Source organism: Centruroides sculpturatus, unplaced genomic scaffold, assembly GCF_000671375.1.
Source record: "Centruroides sculpturatus isolate CEXI.00-Female unplaced genomic scaffold, Cexi_2.0 scaffold399, whole genome shotgun sequence".
NCBI classification, from domain to species: Eukaryota; Metazoa; Arthropoda; class Arachnida; order Scorpiones; family Buthidae; genus Centruroides; species Centruroides sculpturatus.
In genome coordinates, this window is record NW_019384665.1 from 450846 (window position 1) to 466150 (window position 15305).

A 15305-nucleotide genomic window follows, 5' to 3' on the forward strand; every position below is an offset into this window, starting at 1 on the left:
TCTTCTAAGACCTTCTGATCTACCCCTTTTGCCCTTGGGGTAGGATTACCTCTTCTAAGAAAATAAGAACAAGAGAGGGAGTGGGGCCAGGGAAAAAGACCAGTCAAAAATAGAGCATTCTGGAGAGAGATTCTGAAGAGAGCAGATTGAGAAAGGAGTGCTCGTGACCTGAACCGGCAAGAAAGGAAAAAGACAATAACAAAAGAAAAGGGCCGTGAGGACAACGAAGAGTCCAAGGAACGAGCAGAATTCTTTGATAATCGAGAAGAGCAGAACAGACCTTGGAGAAAAAGATAGCAAAGAGGCACTATACATCGAACAGTGTATATACATACCAAAAGAAATCCCAGATATTTCTATTCTCCCTACCTTTTGTTTCCATATTCATCTGTCCTACGTTCTTATNATGTACTAGTTACTAATTTAATTGAAATAAAAAAAATTATATTTATTAAAGAGATTTGTTCAAGATAATTCTAATTTTAACTAATTGTAAAACTGTTGGCATGTATAAAAATAAATTAGTAATTTGTAACATCATAAAGCTCCAATCTCAAGTTTACATAAATCCTTCTTTATCAGCAAAGTCAATTGTATTGATGTGAGCTTTTCCTAGTACTTCCATATCTCTGGACCCATCTTTGGGGATATATTCTAAAAATAACACTTCTAGATGTTCTAATTTCAGCTCTTTTTTATTACTTAAGAATTCTAATTTTTTTCTGGAATTAAACAATTAAAAATTGGATTTATTAATTAAAAACACATTAAAATTAGAACATTTAGAAGCATTATTTTTAGAAGATTATAACCCTGAGGATCGACCAAGAGTTCTGAAAATTTTAAATTCTGCTTTATTGGGGAACTATTATATTGTGGCCGTCAGCCATGATATTGTATATATATATATATTTTTTTTGAATTAATCCTATCCTTCCTTCCTGTTCTTTGTCTCTTCTAAGACCTTCTGATCTACCCCTTTTGCCCTTGGGGTAGGATTACCTCTTCTAAGAAAATAAGAACAAGAGAGGGAGTGGGGCCAGGGAAAAAGACCAGTCAAAAATAGAGCATTCTGGAGAGAGATTCTGAAGAGAGCAGATTGAGAAAGGAGTGCTCGTGACCTGAACCGGCAAGAAAGGAAAAAGACAATAACAAAAGAAAAGGGCCGTGAGGACAACGAAGAGTCCAAGGAACGAGCAGAATTCTTTGATAATCGAGAAGAGCAGAACAGACCTTGGAGAAAAAGATAGCAAAGAGGCACTATACATCGAACAGTGTATATACATACCAAAAGAAATCCCAGATATTTCTATTCTCCCTACCTTTTGTTTCCATATTCATCTGTCCTACGTTCTTATTTTTTTCATTAGTTATAAGATAGATATAAGTTAATTATATAAGTATTTTTTTGTTGTCACATGTATGAACCCCGCTGACAGTGGAGGACAAGCCTGTTCCTTTTTTTTTCTGTATAAAAGAGGCATAAAGTTTGTTAAGTTGGGATTCTCAAAGTAAAGTTTCTGTGTGATAATTGAATTTTGTATCTTTGTGTTTGTAATTTTTCGTTCATGGGATTGTATACCTGTCCCGTAATGAACCACCACAATATGTTAATTGTGAGATTTTATTGTTTTATCATTTAACATTTGTTAAAGTAGAAAAGACAAGAATTGAGACATAACAACAATACATTAGTTTATTGCTCTAAACCAATATGTTTTCTAAAGTAACAATGGTCTAAATTACTTTTCTATACAGTTTTTTCCATGTCTGACACACAACAATTAAAAAGAAGAGAAATATATTGAATTGTTTTTATATTATATATATATATATTTTTTATTACACTAAAATCATGTAAAAATAGCGAACAATTCGAATATTCTGATTGTTGTTAAAAGCTGCCCCTCTTTTAAAAAATTCACATTTTCATCTCGCAGACTGTTGTTACTTTGTTTCAAAAAACAAAATATATATATATATATATTTTAAAATCACCATTACACAAAAAACATCATTTTAAAAAGTTTTTAAACTCAATCAGACTAGCGAAATGATGTAAAGTTTATTTGTTTGTTTATTTTTTACTGTATTTTATATATAAAGATCTGGAAGAAATGCTTACTGTACTGTATGTAAATGATAGAGGTTCTACCGAATTCTTTGAATTAAAAAACATCTTCCCAGAAATTTTTTCTAAACATCAAGTTTTTAGAAATTCAGAGAATACATTTATTCAATTTGGTTTGATTTTTTACATGAATTGTAAGCATTGTAAAAATCTTTAATAGTAAAATAAGAAAATTTTATTTGTATATAGATATAAATGATGGAAATGTATATATACATATATAAAGATGAAGAAAACTTTTTAAAATCTTGTTTAAAAAAAATACATGACAAAAAATATTTAAAATCTTATCTTCTATATTATTTTTATTTAATTTTCTTTAATAAAATTTTTAGATATTTTATTTGATTATTTATTTTTTGCAACATCAAAAAATTATGGTTCTAAATTATATTACTGTCTTTTACTAATTGAATTCGGAGAACCTCTATTAAAATTTTTTAAAGATATTTAAAAATCTATATAGGTTGCTTTCTTACAATTAAAACATCAGAAAATTCAAGCAACAAGAAAAGTATATATATATATATATATAAATGGATTTTTCTTAACAATAAATGACCTTTTAAATGCATTGGATTATAAGTGAAAAATTCACTTAAGAATGTGACACAGAAAACACATGGAAGAATAAAAATTCTGAAAATATATATAATGTAGTTAAGGCCAAAATTACCACATTGCAAATTATGTCTTATATGGAAATACAATTATTAATTCTTAATTATAATAAAAGATTACCTAGAAGAATTTCTTTGTTTTATTTTTAATCCTGATTATCCATATATCAGAATCAATACATTCTTTGTAATACTTCATCCCATTATTACACTTTGCATTAGAATCATTCTTATATATTTGTATTTATAATTAATTACTTGTATTTAATATGATTCCTATCATTACTCTTGTATCTTAAACAAAATTAATGGGGCCTTGTATACTGCATTTTTTTATCTTGTATAGTAAATCTGGATAAATAAAAACTTTGAATGTGTTTTTCTCAAGATACCCGTAAACACTTGATATTCTATAACTTATTTTGTCAACTGGCACTCTAAAGGATTATCTTTTATATGGTTAAAACTTATATTCTGTTAATGGTTTTTAATATAATGGGAGATTTTTAAAATTCCCTTTTACTAACAAAAGGATCATTAATTGCTTCTCTTAGATCATTTCTCATTCTCTTCCTCACTTTCTTAGGCAATTTGCTATTTTCTTTCTAACAGAATCAAACAATCAGTAACAAAGGAGAGGCACTGCTTGCAATGACGGCTGTCATGTATAAATATCAGCCTTAAATTAAGCAATTCATTACGAATTTCATTTTTTTTCCATCAAGCATTAAAATAAAGAATGTCCTTTTCTGATATGTCTACAATCATATATTTGCTATGAATGCAAATAATGATGGAAGATCTACTCGGTTTAGATATTTTTGATGACAAATGCTTTCTAAAGTCGAGATGATTTTCTAGAAGCAAACCACTACTTCAATGCACTGAATAGAGTCAATGTCTATAAATTTACTTAAATATACATACCTATATAAATATTCTTACACAAAAGGCCTCGATCAACCTTCCTCACTATCATCATTTTCACTGATAGTTCTTCCTTGACCAAAATTTTTGGTGATGCTATCTGTAACTGATCGTAGATTGCTACCATCATAATAATCCAAGTCACTAATTGGCTCAGGGTGAAAAATATCATCATCACTAATCATGCCTGGTTTATAATTGTCATATTCAGAATCATACACAATGTTTAGTGAATCAATACTAAGTAGTTGATCACTGTCAAATACATGGCTGCTTGCACGAGAAGAGAGACTAGTATCATCCATATCTGCTTCATGTCCTGGATCATTGAACATGGAGTTTAGGTCGCTGAGAGCTCCTTCTGCATCAGTCAGTCCTTGTTCATTCATCAGAGACACATTTTCTAGAGCAGGATCATTACCAGAATAGGGATGATCTGCTATTAATGGCATTTCATCTGAAGTTTCTTCTTCTTCATTTCCATCATCATCTGATTCAGAATCATCTGCACTAAACTCCGTTTTCAATGCACCCTTCCTACTCTCTGTAGGTAAATAGTTAGGCACTCTTTGGTAGGCATTTTGAGTACTATCACTGGGTCGATAGCAGACATTGCCCTCGTGGTCTTTGGTGGTTTCATGATCTGAAAATTTAAGAACTATGGGATTGTTGTTAATTCTGTCACTTATTGCCGTTTCAACTATAGGTTTCTTTCCTAACTCTGATTCATTTAATTCATCAATCACATTTTTTGCATTTTTTAAATCTTGAAGAGGAATTCCTTTTGTTTTTTCTTCTTGAATAGGTATAGTTCCACATTTATTTTCAGCTGGTTCTGAATAAAAGATATCTCTCAAACAAGAATCTCCATACAGCAATGCCGTTCTAGTATCCTCCTCTTCTCCTTTAGCAGTTTCTTCCAACATATATTTCTTTCCACTAAAAGGCATCCATCTAGTTGTTGGTAATGGTCCTGCTACTTCACCCAAACTCAAATTCTGGGCATCATCTTCAGGTGTTGTCATAAGTGACGATGTTGTTTCAGCTGAATTTTGACGCTGCTGCAGATATCTAATATCAGAATTACTACTACGTGTGTCAAGAGGAGATGTATTTTGCATATGCTGTTCAACCTTTCTCCAAGGTTCCTTGGGTGCACCACTACATGGCGTAGAGGAATTACTGTTAGTTGAACTACCACTATATGATGGAAATTTTTTTGAAGGGTCGGATGGTCTAACAGAAAGCAGGAGAATGGGTTTTGCTCGAAAATCTTTATCAGAAGGAGGTGGGGGAAACTGGATCGATGTTGCACAATGAGATGGAGAAGTGCCAACTTCAGGAAAACAATGTTTATCTACAGTTAATCTACCATATAGGGGAGGACCACTTTCTCCTGATGATGATAGAATATCAATTCTAGTGTCGTTGACTGAACCATCGATACTAGAATCTTGATGAACAGGATAAACCCACTTTACACCTGTTGGTGTTTCACCTCTAATATTTGGTTGTTCTGTAATGAGATTTGTGTGGGTAAAGCTATCACAAGATGAACTGGATACAGAATGATTAAGTGAAGAACTATCCATTGAAGATGGACCTTCTGTGTCAATACATCTTTCTGGTTTATTTACACGGATATCTTCATCACTTTCTGGTGGAGGCGCTGGAGGAAATGAAAATGTTTTCCTAGGAGGAGTTGAAAATCTCTGTAATCTAGAATTTGCATAGCTTTTGGGAGGTGTGGAATTGGGAATACTTTTATCATCATCAGTAGCAGGTGGTGGCACAAGACTAGTTATTTTGCGAAGACTATCCCAAGGAGTCTCTCGTTTCAAAGAAGGTTGTTGTGAGGAAGAAACTGGAGTGCCTTCATCGAAAGAAATGCTAGAGGATATAGACTGGCCCCTTCCCTCCGGTCTCATTGATCGAGGCCTAGATTGAGAATAAGTTTTAGGTGGAGTATTTACTACAATAGGCTTTGGTTGAGTATATAATGGACCTCCAATAGAACTTTGAGAACCAGTGTCTTCTTCTAATAGTGTTTCTGGTTGATCTTGAGGTGATTTGTACCATAAACTACTGTGATTTTGAGGAGGACTTTGGGTACCTTCAGGCTTACTGTTGTGAGCCGGACTAGAGCCACTACTATTTCTTCTAGCATTTGGTCCTATTAAACTAAGAGGAGTTGGCACACCACCTGGTACACCTCCTGCAGAAGAACCAGGCACTTCAGGTAACTTACGATTCTCATTATAAGGCCCAGTTTGCTGACCATTTTTTCTATCTGTGAGAAAATATGTAGTCATTTCACCTTTCCCCTTCACTTTTACTTTACCTCTACAGTGAAAAACATAAGGATAATCCTTGAGCAAAATATATACTTCTTCTGTAACCTATAAATAACAATAATTTTAAAATACTATTATATAAATATATAATTTTGAATAAAAAATTAAATTATTACTTGAATATGACTGGGTAATCCTGTACTATCCATACGACTTGCCACATTAACAGTATTTCCCCAAATATCATATTGAGGTTTGCGCGCTCCAATGACACCAGCAACAACTGGACCAATATTAAGCCCTGTATAAAAATTAAGATAAATTTACTTATATTTATTAATCAGTTTAATGATTATATGTATATTATATAGTTAATATAAATGTATTATATAGCTAATTACAGTTTTTAATATAATTCATAATTAAATTCACAAAGATGTTGAATGTTAAAAACTGAATTACAAACCTACTCATGAAAGTTAATCAAGTTTTTTCTCTTTTTCATATCTATAAATTTGTTATAAAATGCTGTAGGATAAGAAAAATTGTCAACTTACCAACTCTCAGCATGAAATTATTGTATGAGTTCTCATTAATATCAGCCAATCGATCCTTCATGGTCAAAACTAATTCCACTAAAGTGCTCATATAATGTGCTGCAAGTTCCACATTATCATCCTTAAAAAAAAACATTTCACATTAATTATCATTTATATCAATACATTTTTTAAAAATTGAATACTGTATTTCTTGAATAAATAACTTTTCCTCTCATACAATAATTTTAATTTATACAGAGTGGCAACAAAATCTCTGTACATGAGAACTATGTAAAATTTCTGTGCCTGAGGTTAGTGGCATCTAATATGGGATGCAATTTTATTAGTATTGCATGTTAATGCAATCCTAATAAAATTGTTTTGATTTCATACAATGTTTTGATTGGCACTGATTTTGGTTAATTTTAAGCTAAAGTCAATCAAAATAGTTTAAAAAATTAAAACAATTTAATTAGGATTGTGTGCCATGTATAGTACTCCCATATTAGATGCTATGATCCACCACTGATGATAACATATCCAGATTTCCTATTTAGTGAAATAAACAATAAATTTTATGGACAGTGAATTGGACGTAGATCTGATACAACTGACTTTCTCAAAGTCCAACAACATGATAATTTTGAGCATAGTGAAAGATACAATTTATCAACTCCTTCCTACACACTTTCAAAACCAACTACAGTGATGCCTCGTATAACATATGCCTTGAATAATGGACACTGCGAACAATGGACTTTCTGTTTGGCCGTTACGTGAGGTGAACAATGGACTTTCTGTGAACAAGGCAAAAGAGTGGAAATGATGTTTCCACTCTTTTGCCATTGCCAATGGCAATCTGATATTTTTATAATATATTAGTATTATTAGAATATATTATTAGTATATCTGAAGTACAGAGCTCCTGTTGGGATTTGGCTTGCTCCCTTGTTTATGTAAATACCCTGCACCGAGGTGTACATCACCTCGGTGCAGGGTATTTACATTTATTCAAGTGTTGTGCAAATCACGGCTTCTAAAAAAACAAAGGTGATTTCAATTTTAATAAAACAATAAATCATCAGAAGGAGTGAAAGTTGACATGGACTTCCTTGTCAAATGGGGAGAGGTTCAGGAGTTTACAAACACTCATTATCCAAACACAGCTGAGGCCAACAGGATCAATGATCTCTACAATGACACCCTTGCCCGTCATTTCCAACAGGTGTTGAAAAAGAGAAAGAAACAGACCACCTTGGACATGTTTTCAAGAAGCCAGGTGCCAAAAAACAAAGGATGGAACAAGAGGAGTTGACCCTGCAAACTCTGGTAGCCTCTCCTGAATCTGACTCTGATTAAAAAACAATAAAAAGGGACCTGCTGCAATGTGTAAAAAGTCTGTATTTGTATGAATGTGTGAAGACAGTGTTCCTCCATGTCCTCTTCACATCTAACTACCCGGCATAATTGGTGACTACTCCAATTTAATTTTTTTATTATGGTACAGTACAGTTATTTTATGCTGCAGAACGAATTATGTTTTAACATGTATTTCTATGGGAAAATGCGTTTCGTATAACGGACTTTTCACTTAACGGATGTGCACCTGGAATGGATTAAGTACGTTATACGAGGCACCACTGTACTTATATTTATTAATCAGTTTAATGATTATATGTATATTATATAGTTAATATAAATGTATTATATAATATACATATAATCAGTTTAATGATTATATGTATATTATATAGTTAATATAAATGTATTATATTAACTATATAATATACATATAATCAGTTTAATGATTATATGTATATTATATAGTTAATATAAATGTATTATATAGCTAATTACAGTTTTTAATATAATTCATAATTAAATTCACAAAGATGTTGAATGTTAAAAACTGAATTACAAACCTACTCATGAAAGTTAATCAAGTTTTTTCTCNATACTACAGAATAATGTCAATGATGTATTCCTTTTTAAGTATTGATTTTTATCGTAAATTTGAAACAATTTGGCTTAAAGTAAAGAAAATTTTAATAATTAAAATAATAAATAATGTGTTTGTGTTTGAAATTGCCTTCTCATTTCATAAAAGCATATAATTATACTGTAAGATATATATACTGTAAAGTGTCAAAAATCTGGATTTGGCCTTTGAAAAATGGATATTAATCCTTTTCAAAGGTAACTTCATTGTTGATGTTCTTTCAGTCTTGCCTTGTTAATGTTCTAATATTCAGAATTTATCATTTTTTAAATTTTGAAATTATAAGTAGTGTATTTTTTGATTAAATATAACAATTCTGTAAATTATATTTTGAATCTTTGTAAGAATACTTACAAAGGTTCAAAATATAATTTACTTAATAAAATACTGGCTTGAACTTAGAACAGCTAAACTTGATTTACAGTATATTTGGAGTTTACAGAGCTCAAAATGCTAATTTACCTGTATATTTTAAAATATAAACAAATTGAAAATGTGGATGGGATCTGATCCTAATTAGTCTAGATTTTCAACACCATTATATATATATATTCTTTTATAAATCATTATTAAGAACAATAGGAAGACAAATATTTAAAGCTTCATATTAAATATAATTTTCATAAATTACAAATTTTATAATTACAATTATTATTCAATTTATACGCAGATTATTTTGGTTAGATTATAAAACTCCAGGTAGTATACTTAGATTGGAGATAAGTAGATTTAGTTTCATGGTGCTCTTTGTCAAAAGATGCATAAAGCTATTAATTAAGGTAAGAGATGGTGGTGAAATTACATCTAACCTTTTAAACCAATTATATAAAAATTCCATTAATGGATTTTCGAAAAGGAATTGGATATCAGACTTGTCTAAAATAATTAATGGTTATGGCAGCTCGATTGAACCATTTATTTTTTCTCCAGAACTTGGAGATGAGTTGTATCAGCAACTAATCCGGAATGTACTAGAAATTTCATTAACACGAGATATAGAGGACACTCACTTACGAATATCTTTGAACCAATATAGTTCAATATTGTTATACCTGAGTAATAATAGTTATATATTTTCGAGCGTTCCATTTTGTGTGAAGAGACTTTTTATACAGCTTCAACTTAATGTTAGTACACTGGTGATGGACAACAAAGTATATATATATGAGAACAATTTATGTCCAAGGTGTCTTATGCCTCTTTCTAAATTTCATCTGATTTGTGAATGTAAGGAGAGCATAGAATTGAGACAGAGATATGATCTTGTAGACTTTAGCGGATGTGAATCGGTGGTAGAAATGTATGTGTTGTTCCATCGTGCAACCCAAAAAAATGTTTATAATTTATATAATTATGTTAAGAAGTTTTTTAGTGTTAATTAATTTTGTAATGATACTAATGATAATGACAAGGAGTAGAACTCCCTTTGTAACAGGCAGTTGCCTTTTACTAATAAATTTGGATTTTGAATTTGAATTAATTATAATTATTCTAAATTACAGAAAATTTTAATTAATTAACAGAAAAATGAATTTTGTAGTATTAAATTATCATATTTAATGCAAATGCATTTGTAATAATATTGTATAAATTAAAATTTAAATAGAAATTAACAAAGTGTGATTAAAAAACAATAAAAAGGGACCTGCTGCAATGTGTAAAAAGTCTGTATCTGTATGAATGTGTGAAGAAAGTGTTCCTCCACATCCTCCTCACATCTGACTACTTGGCATAATNGTTTTAATTCATAATATCTAATTTATAATGATATATTATTTATTAAATATTATAAATTGTTTTTATTTTAAACATAATTTAAACTTTGTAATTAATGTATTAATATAATAAACATAAGAATTTTTTAATATTCAATGCATAATTATTGACATAAAAGATTATGATATGATAGAATAATTATTAATGATATGCAAAAAATTAGTTAAATTATGTATTGAAGAAACTTTTATAAGCTGAACACATGGTGGTCCTGCAGTTTTATTCTTCAATAACTAAAAATGTACAAATGTTAAAACTAGGCAATAAATAACATCTGAAAGCCTAACTTTTAAAGTTATTAACATAATAATTTTATCAGTGTAGAACTATTTTATTTTGTTTTATTACAAATCCTATTAATGACTCCAAATGGTAACAATCAAAGAGAAATTAAACTGCATCTGTTGACTTTTGAATTAAAGTTAATAACAGTATAGTTTCTTCTAATGACTGTTATTGACTTTAATTTTGCAAGTTAAAGGATGCAGTTTATTTTCTCTTTGACTGTTATCATTTGCAGTCATTAATTGTAAATAAAACAAAATAAACATTAGTTCTACATTGATAAAATAATTATGTTAATTTAATTAAAAACTTCAAATGCTAGTTCTAGCATAGGACTTGAAATATCTTTATTCATTTGTGCCAATTAATGCTGCATGAATTGGGATACTACAGAATAATGTCAATGATGTATTCCTTTACTTTTGTCTATGATGGTTATTGAAGGTCATCCTGTTCTTAAATCATCTAGTGTTTGGCAATTTTTAAATCTTATAATACTTTTGAATTATAATTAAATCTTATAATACCTTTGAATAAGACAAGGTATCATATGCAAAGATTGTAGCATTTAAAATGTTTCTGCACTACTTTTTTGAAGTTTCCAATAAAATTTAATGCAGGTTCTTTGTTCTTTAATGTCACACATTTTAAAACCAAAAAATAGCAAAAAAACCATGCAGTTGTTAATCAACTGTTACTTGAATACTAATAGATGAATCACTACAAAACTCGAGCAGTCTCCAGCAGGAAGATTACAGCACCTCCTCATCATAGCAAAGATTCTGATGTTAATTCTAACACCCTCCATGATCCAGATCCCAAACTTCTTGATCGCACTTTTTATAGTGTATATTGCTTTCACATCAAAAATAAGCCTTTAGTTTGCTTGTTAACTGAAAGCTTATTTTTTGATGTGATGACAATACATCTATGATTGATTTACAGTTCCATGAACAAAAGAAAGGTTTTATTCATTATTTAACAAATAATGATACAACCTTTTTATTTATTTTCCTTTCTTGTTTATACCTCAATAAATAAAAAAATGGACTAAGACTTGGTTGCAGACACTTGATTAAGCAATGTAAATATTTGCCTTTCTATTAATAATTAAATACATATCTTAGTATGTGAACAATGTGAAAATTGCCACAGTACATGATTGAGGATTTTTATACAAGACAATTTACTGGATTATTTTACAGATGTAAATTTTATCTATTTTGTTTTTGTTTTCATTATTTACGATCTGAAGATAGAAATGACGATCTCTAATGAACTAAATAGTTAAATATTTTTGAGTCCTTGAAGACAGCTTGAAATTGTTTTCCTTGGAATTATTAATAGAAATTATATAGTCTCAAAAGTTTTTTAAAGTTGTTAATATTAATATAAAAGTGTTAAATTCTATCTAATAAAAAATAAATTTTATTTCTTATGTTTCCAGTCATCTTATGACCATCCTCAGCTTGCAGAAAATTGCAAACAAATAATATATAACTACCGTACATTATAGAACTATTTGTTGAAATTAGAATAAATTTAAACAAAAATAAAATTAAACAACATTTAACTTATTTAATAAAGAATAAATTTTGTTCCTGAATTTATCAGTTTTGTCTCTTAATTTATAATATGGTGCCAAATTTCATATATTGTTATTATTACAATTAAGCAAGAAATAATAATATTGATGCTGCAATTAATCTAGCCAAATATCTTTAACCTTATGTCATAAATTAATTTTTGCTGCTAAATGAGATAAAAATTGTCACTAGGATATTGTCTTAATTAATGTTATGCAATATCAAATTTATATGATAATTTATTCTAAACCTCCCAATAAATTTTTAATTATTGAGAATTTATAAATAAAATTTTATTAATTTGAATTTATTTCTTTTTTTATGAAAAAAATTTTTACTTTTTATTTCTTAAGAAATAAATTACAATATAATAAGTAATTCTTTCAAATCTATTCATTTATTATTGAATGAATCATCAATAAAAAGTTTTGTATAAATTAATTTTGATGAATTGTAATATTTTTAAAAGAAAATAATAGTTTTGCATCATCTTCCCAAACAAATTTTATTTTTCTTGAGTTTTTGTAATAATTATTTTGAAACAAAGGCAAAAAGTAAAAAGCCATCATCCAGCAGTTTTCTGATATTTCCTTTCATTTATAAATTTTAAATTTACTTTTGTAATATTATAAATTTGTTAAATCATTCATCATAGTTTTGAATATAATAAATTGTAATTTAAAGTGAATTAAAATATGTAATGAAACAGTTTTAAATTATAAAAGCAATGTTTTAACTAAACTAAATAAATATAATAGTGAAAAGGAATGTGAAACCAGAAAAAAATTTTTATTTACTTAATGAAAGTGGTTCACACTACAAAATATGAAAAGTGAAAATTTTCAATGTGTTGTATTGGTAGAGTGATTTACTAAAGGAAAAAATTTGGCAGAAATGGTGTCATATGTTGTGTATTATTTGCTCTACTTCTTACATTTGCTAGCAACTTTCTGTCAGTGTGAACTAAGTGTTTTCTATAGCATAATTCACTTTTTCATTTTTTTTAATAAGCATTTAAAATTTTTCCATTTGAAAGTAAATAATGCATAAGTGAGGAAAAGTGCAGTGGGATACCAAAAAATGTGACATATAAGTACAAAATTATATAAATGAAAAATGTATAACTGAAGTGTTTTATAATGAAAGTTTGATGCAGAAAATATTTAATGTATAATTGTGAAAAATGTACAACTGACAAATGTATAAATGGGTTCAACAATATTTCTGTTATTTATGTTATGTTCTAGGAAGCATATATAAACACTTTTTAGATCATCATCAAACCTATACTTCAAGAAACTCTCTTGGCTTCTTCAAATGAGTTTGATGTCATTCTAAAATATGATATAAGGTCACTACTTCATGCTGTTGAAGATAAATAAACACTACTTTCAGGAACATTATGTGCCTATGCTGTTTCTTATGTCACACATAAGAAACTTCTTCCTTATATTAAGTATAAAAAGTACATGTATACTTTCTTTATGCAAGAAAAAACATATATATTTATTTATATATCTGAAAATAGTATTAAATATGCAAATTGCTAGCAAATGTAAGAATATTTTATAAATATATTATTGCAGAAGATAGAAAAATAATATTGTCTTACCGGTATTCTTACATCAGGCATTAAACCCATTGCTGCCATATAAGTACTACCAACTGTCTTTATTTTATCAACTCCATGAAATCTTTTATCATCTAAAAGCTAAATATATTACAAAACCGTTAATGTTATGTAATTGTTAATAAAGTTTCAATTTTAACAATTTTAAAATATAGTTACAATAATAAATGAAAAATCTCATAACAATAACTTACAGAATAAGAAAAATTATAAAATTATTTTTTAATTAATTAATTATTCAGAATAGTTAAACTTTATAAATATTTTAAATATGTATAAAAATTAAAGTTTTATTTTAAAAATGAATTTTAATGTCTAATTGTTGAATAATAGAGAAAAGTAATTATATATTAAGAATATTTATTTATAGTAATTAAATTATTTAATATTACAATATTTAAATTGCATATTTTTATTGTTACAACTACACCATTTTATTAGTCATTAAAAATATTTATTACCTCGTCAAAGTCTGCTATAATCTCATTAAGGAGCCGAAGACATTCTACTCCTTGATTATTTCCGTCTAATTCCATATAAAATTCATGAAAATTTGGTATAGATGCAAACATAACTCCAACTTTTGAATAGGATTGATAATAAAGTTCCTATTTAAAATGGTTAAAAAAAATCAATCCTGGATATTACTGTAAATAAATTTTTTTTAAATATAATTCATTATAATGATATATTCTAGAGTTAACAGCTTAAACAAAATTAGTTTGTTCTCCAGCTTAAATAGCTTGGAGAACAAACTAAAAAATATATTTTAAAATGTTTCTTTAATCTAAATTTTATATTATTATAAGTAATTATGTACTGTAATTATGAAGGCTTTAGTTTTATTTGTTCATCTTTATTAATTATAAAAGCATTCCTAAGTTTTAATGGACATTTTATTTCCAATAAACAATAATGTCTGTCACTGTCTCTGATAATGACATTTGGAGAACAAATAGCCATGGCATTTCTGGGCAATGCACTCTTCATTGAGCAGATAATATCTAAAGAGTTTTCTATCAGTATACTATATTTGTATCAGTTGGGAATATGTGTTTGTTTTCCTACATCTTTTTCTTGTATCAAAAATATGGATAAGGTGTTTTGCTTGATTGTATTCCTTTTTTAAAGTTGCTGGTTTATTCCAAGCGTGTGGTAAACTTGTTCTTGATTCTATTTTTTCTTCTTCACTAATAAAAAAGTAAGACATGCTGCATGCTTGCATCTACTAAGAAGTTCTGCCCTGCATGAGTAAAAGGCCTTAATCATTTTCCATTGCTGAAAAAATAATATACTACCACTAAGTTAATATGTTTATGTTGATTCTTTTATCAGTTCTCTTACATCCTATGTTGATAACAGCAAATCTCACATGTACTTTTTTCTTTTGCAATACACATTAAACAGATTTTTAAAATGTTTGCATTAATATTTTTATTTTTAAAATAAAACATATATTTTATAAAAATGCATCAATACAAATACATTTTTATAAAATTAAATTTTAATTACATTTTA

General features: G+C 28.3%; 1 protein-coding gene across 4 annotated transcripts in view; it reads right to left on the reverse strand.

Moving 5' to 3' along the window:
* Positions 1-2459: 2459 nt before the first annotated feature.
* The window catches only part of LOC111626639 (Ca(2+)/calmodulin-responsive adenylate cyclase-like), a 67827-nt gene continuing 54981 nt past the window's right edge, over positions 2460-15305 (reverse strand). For 3 of the 4 annotated variants that reach the window (XM_023370086.1, XM_023370087.1, XM_023370088.1), the window contains 5 exons: positions 14249-14395; positions 13770-13868; positions 6530-6650; positions 6149-6273; positions 2460-6077 (listed from right to left, as the gene is read on the reverse strand). In XM_023370086.1, the coding sequence (XP_023225854.1) occupies positions 3711-6077; positions 6149-6273; positions 6530-6650; positions 13770-13868; positions 14249-14395 (2859 nt within the window). In that variant the 3' untranslated portion in view covers positions 2460-3710. The remainder of the gene's footprint in view (positions 6078-6148; positions 6274-6529; positions 6651-13769; positions 13869-14248; positions 14396-15305) is intronic. The other variant, XM_023370084.1, reaches the window with a different exon arrangement.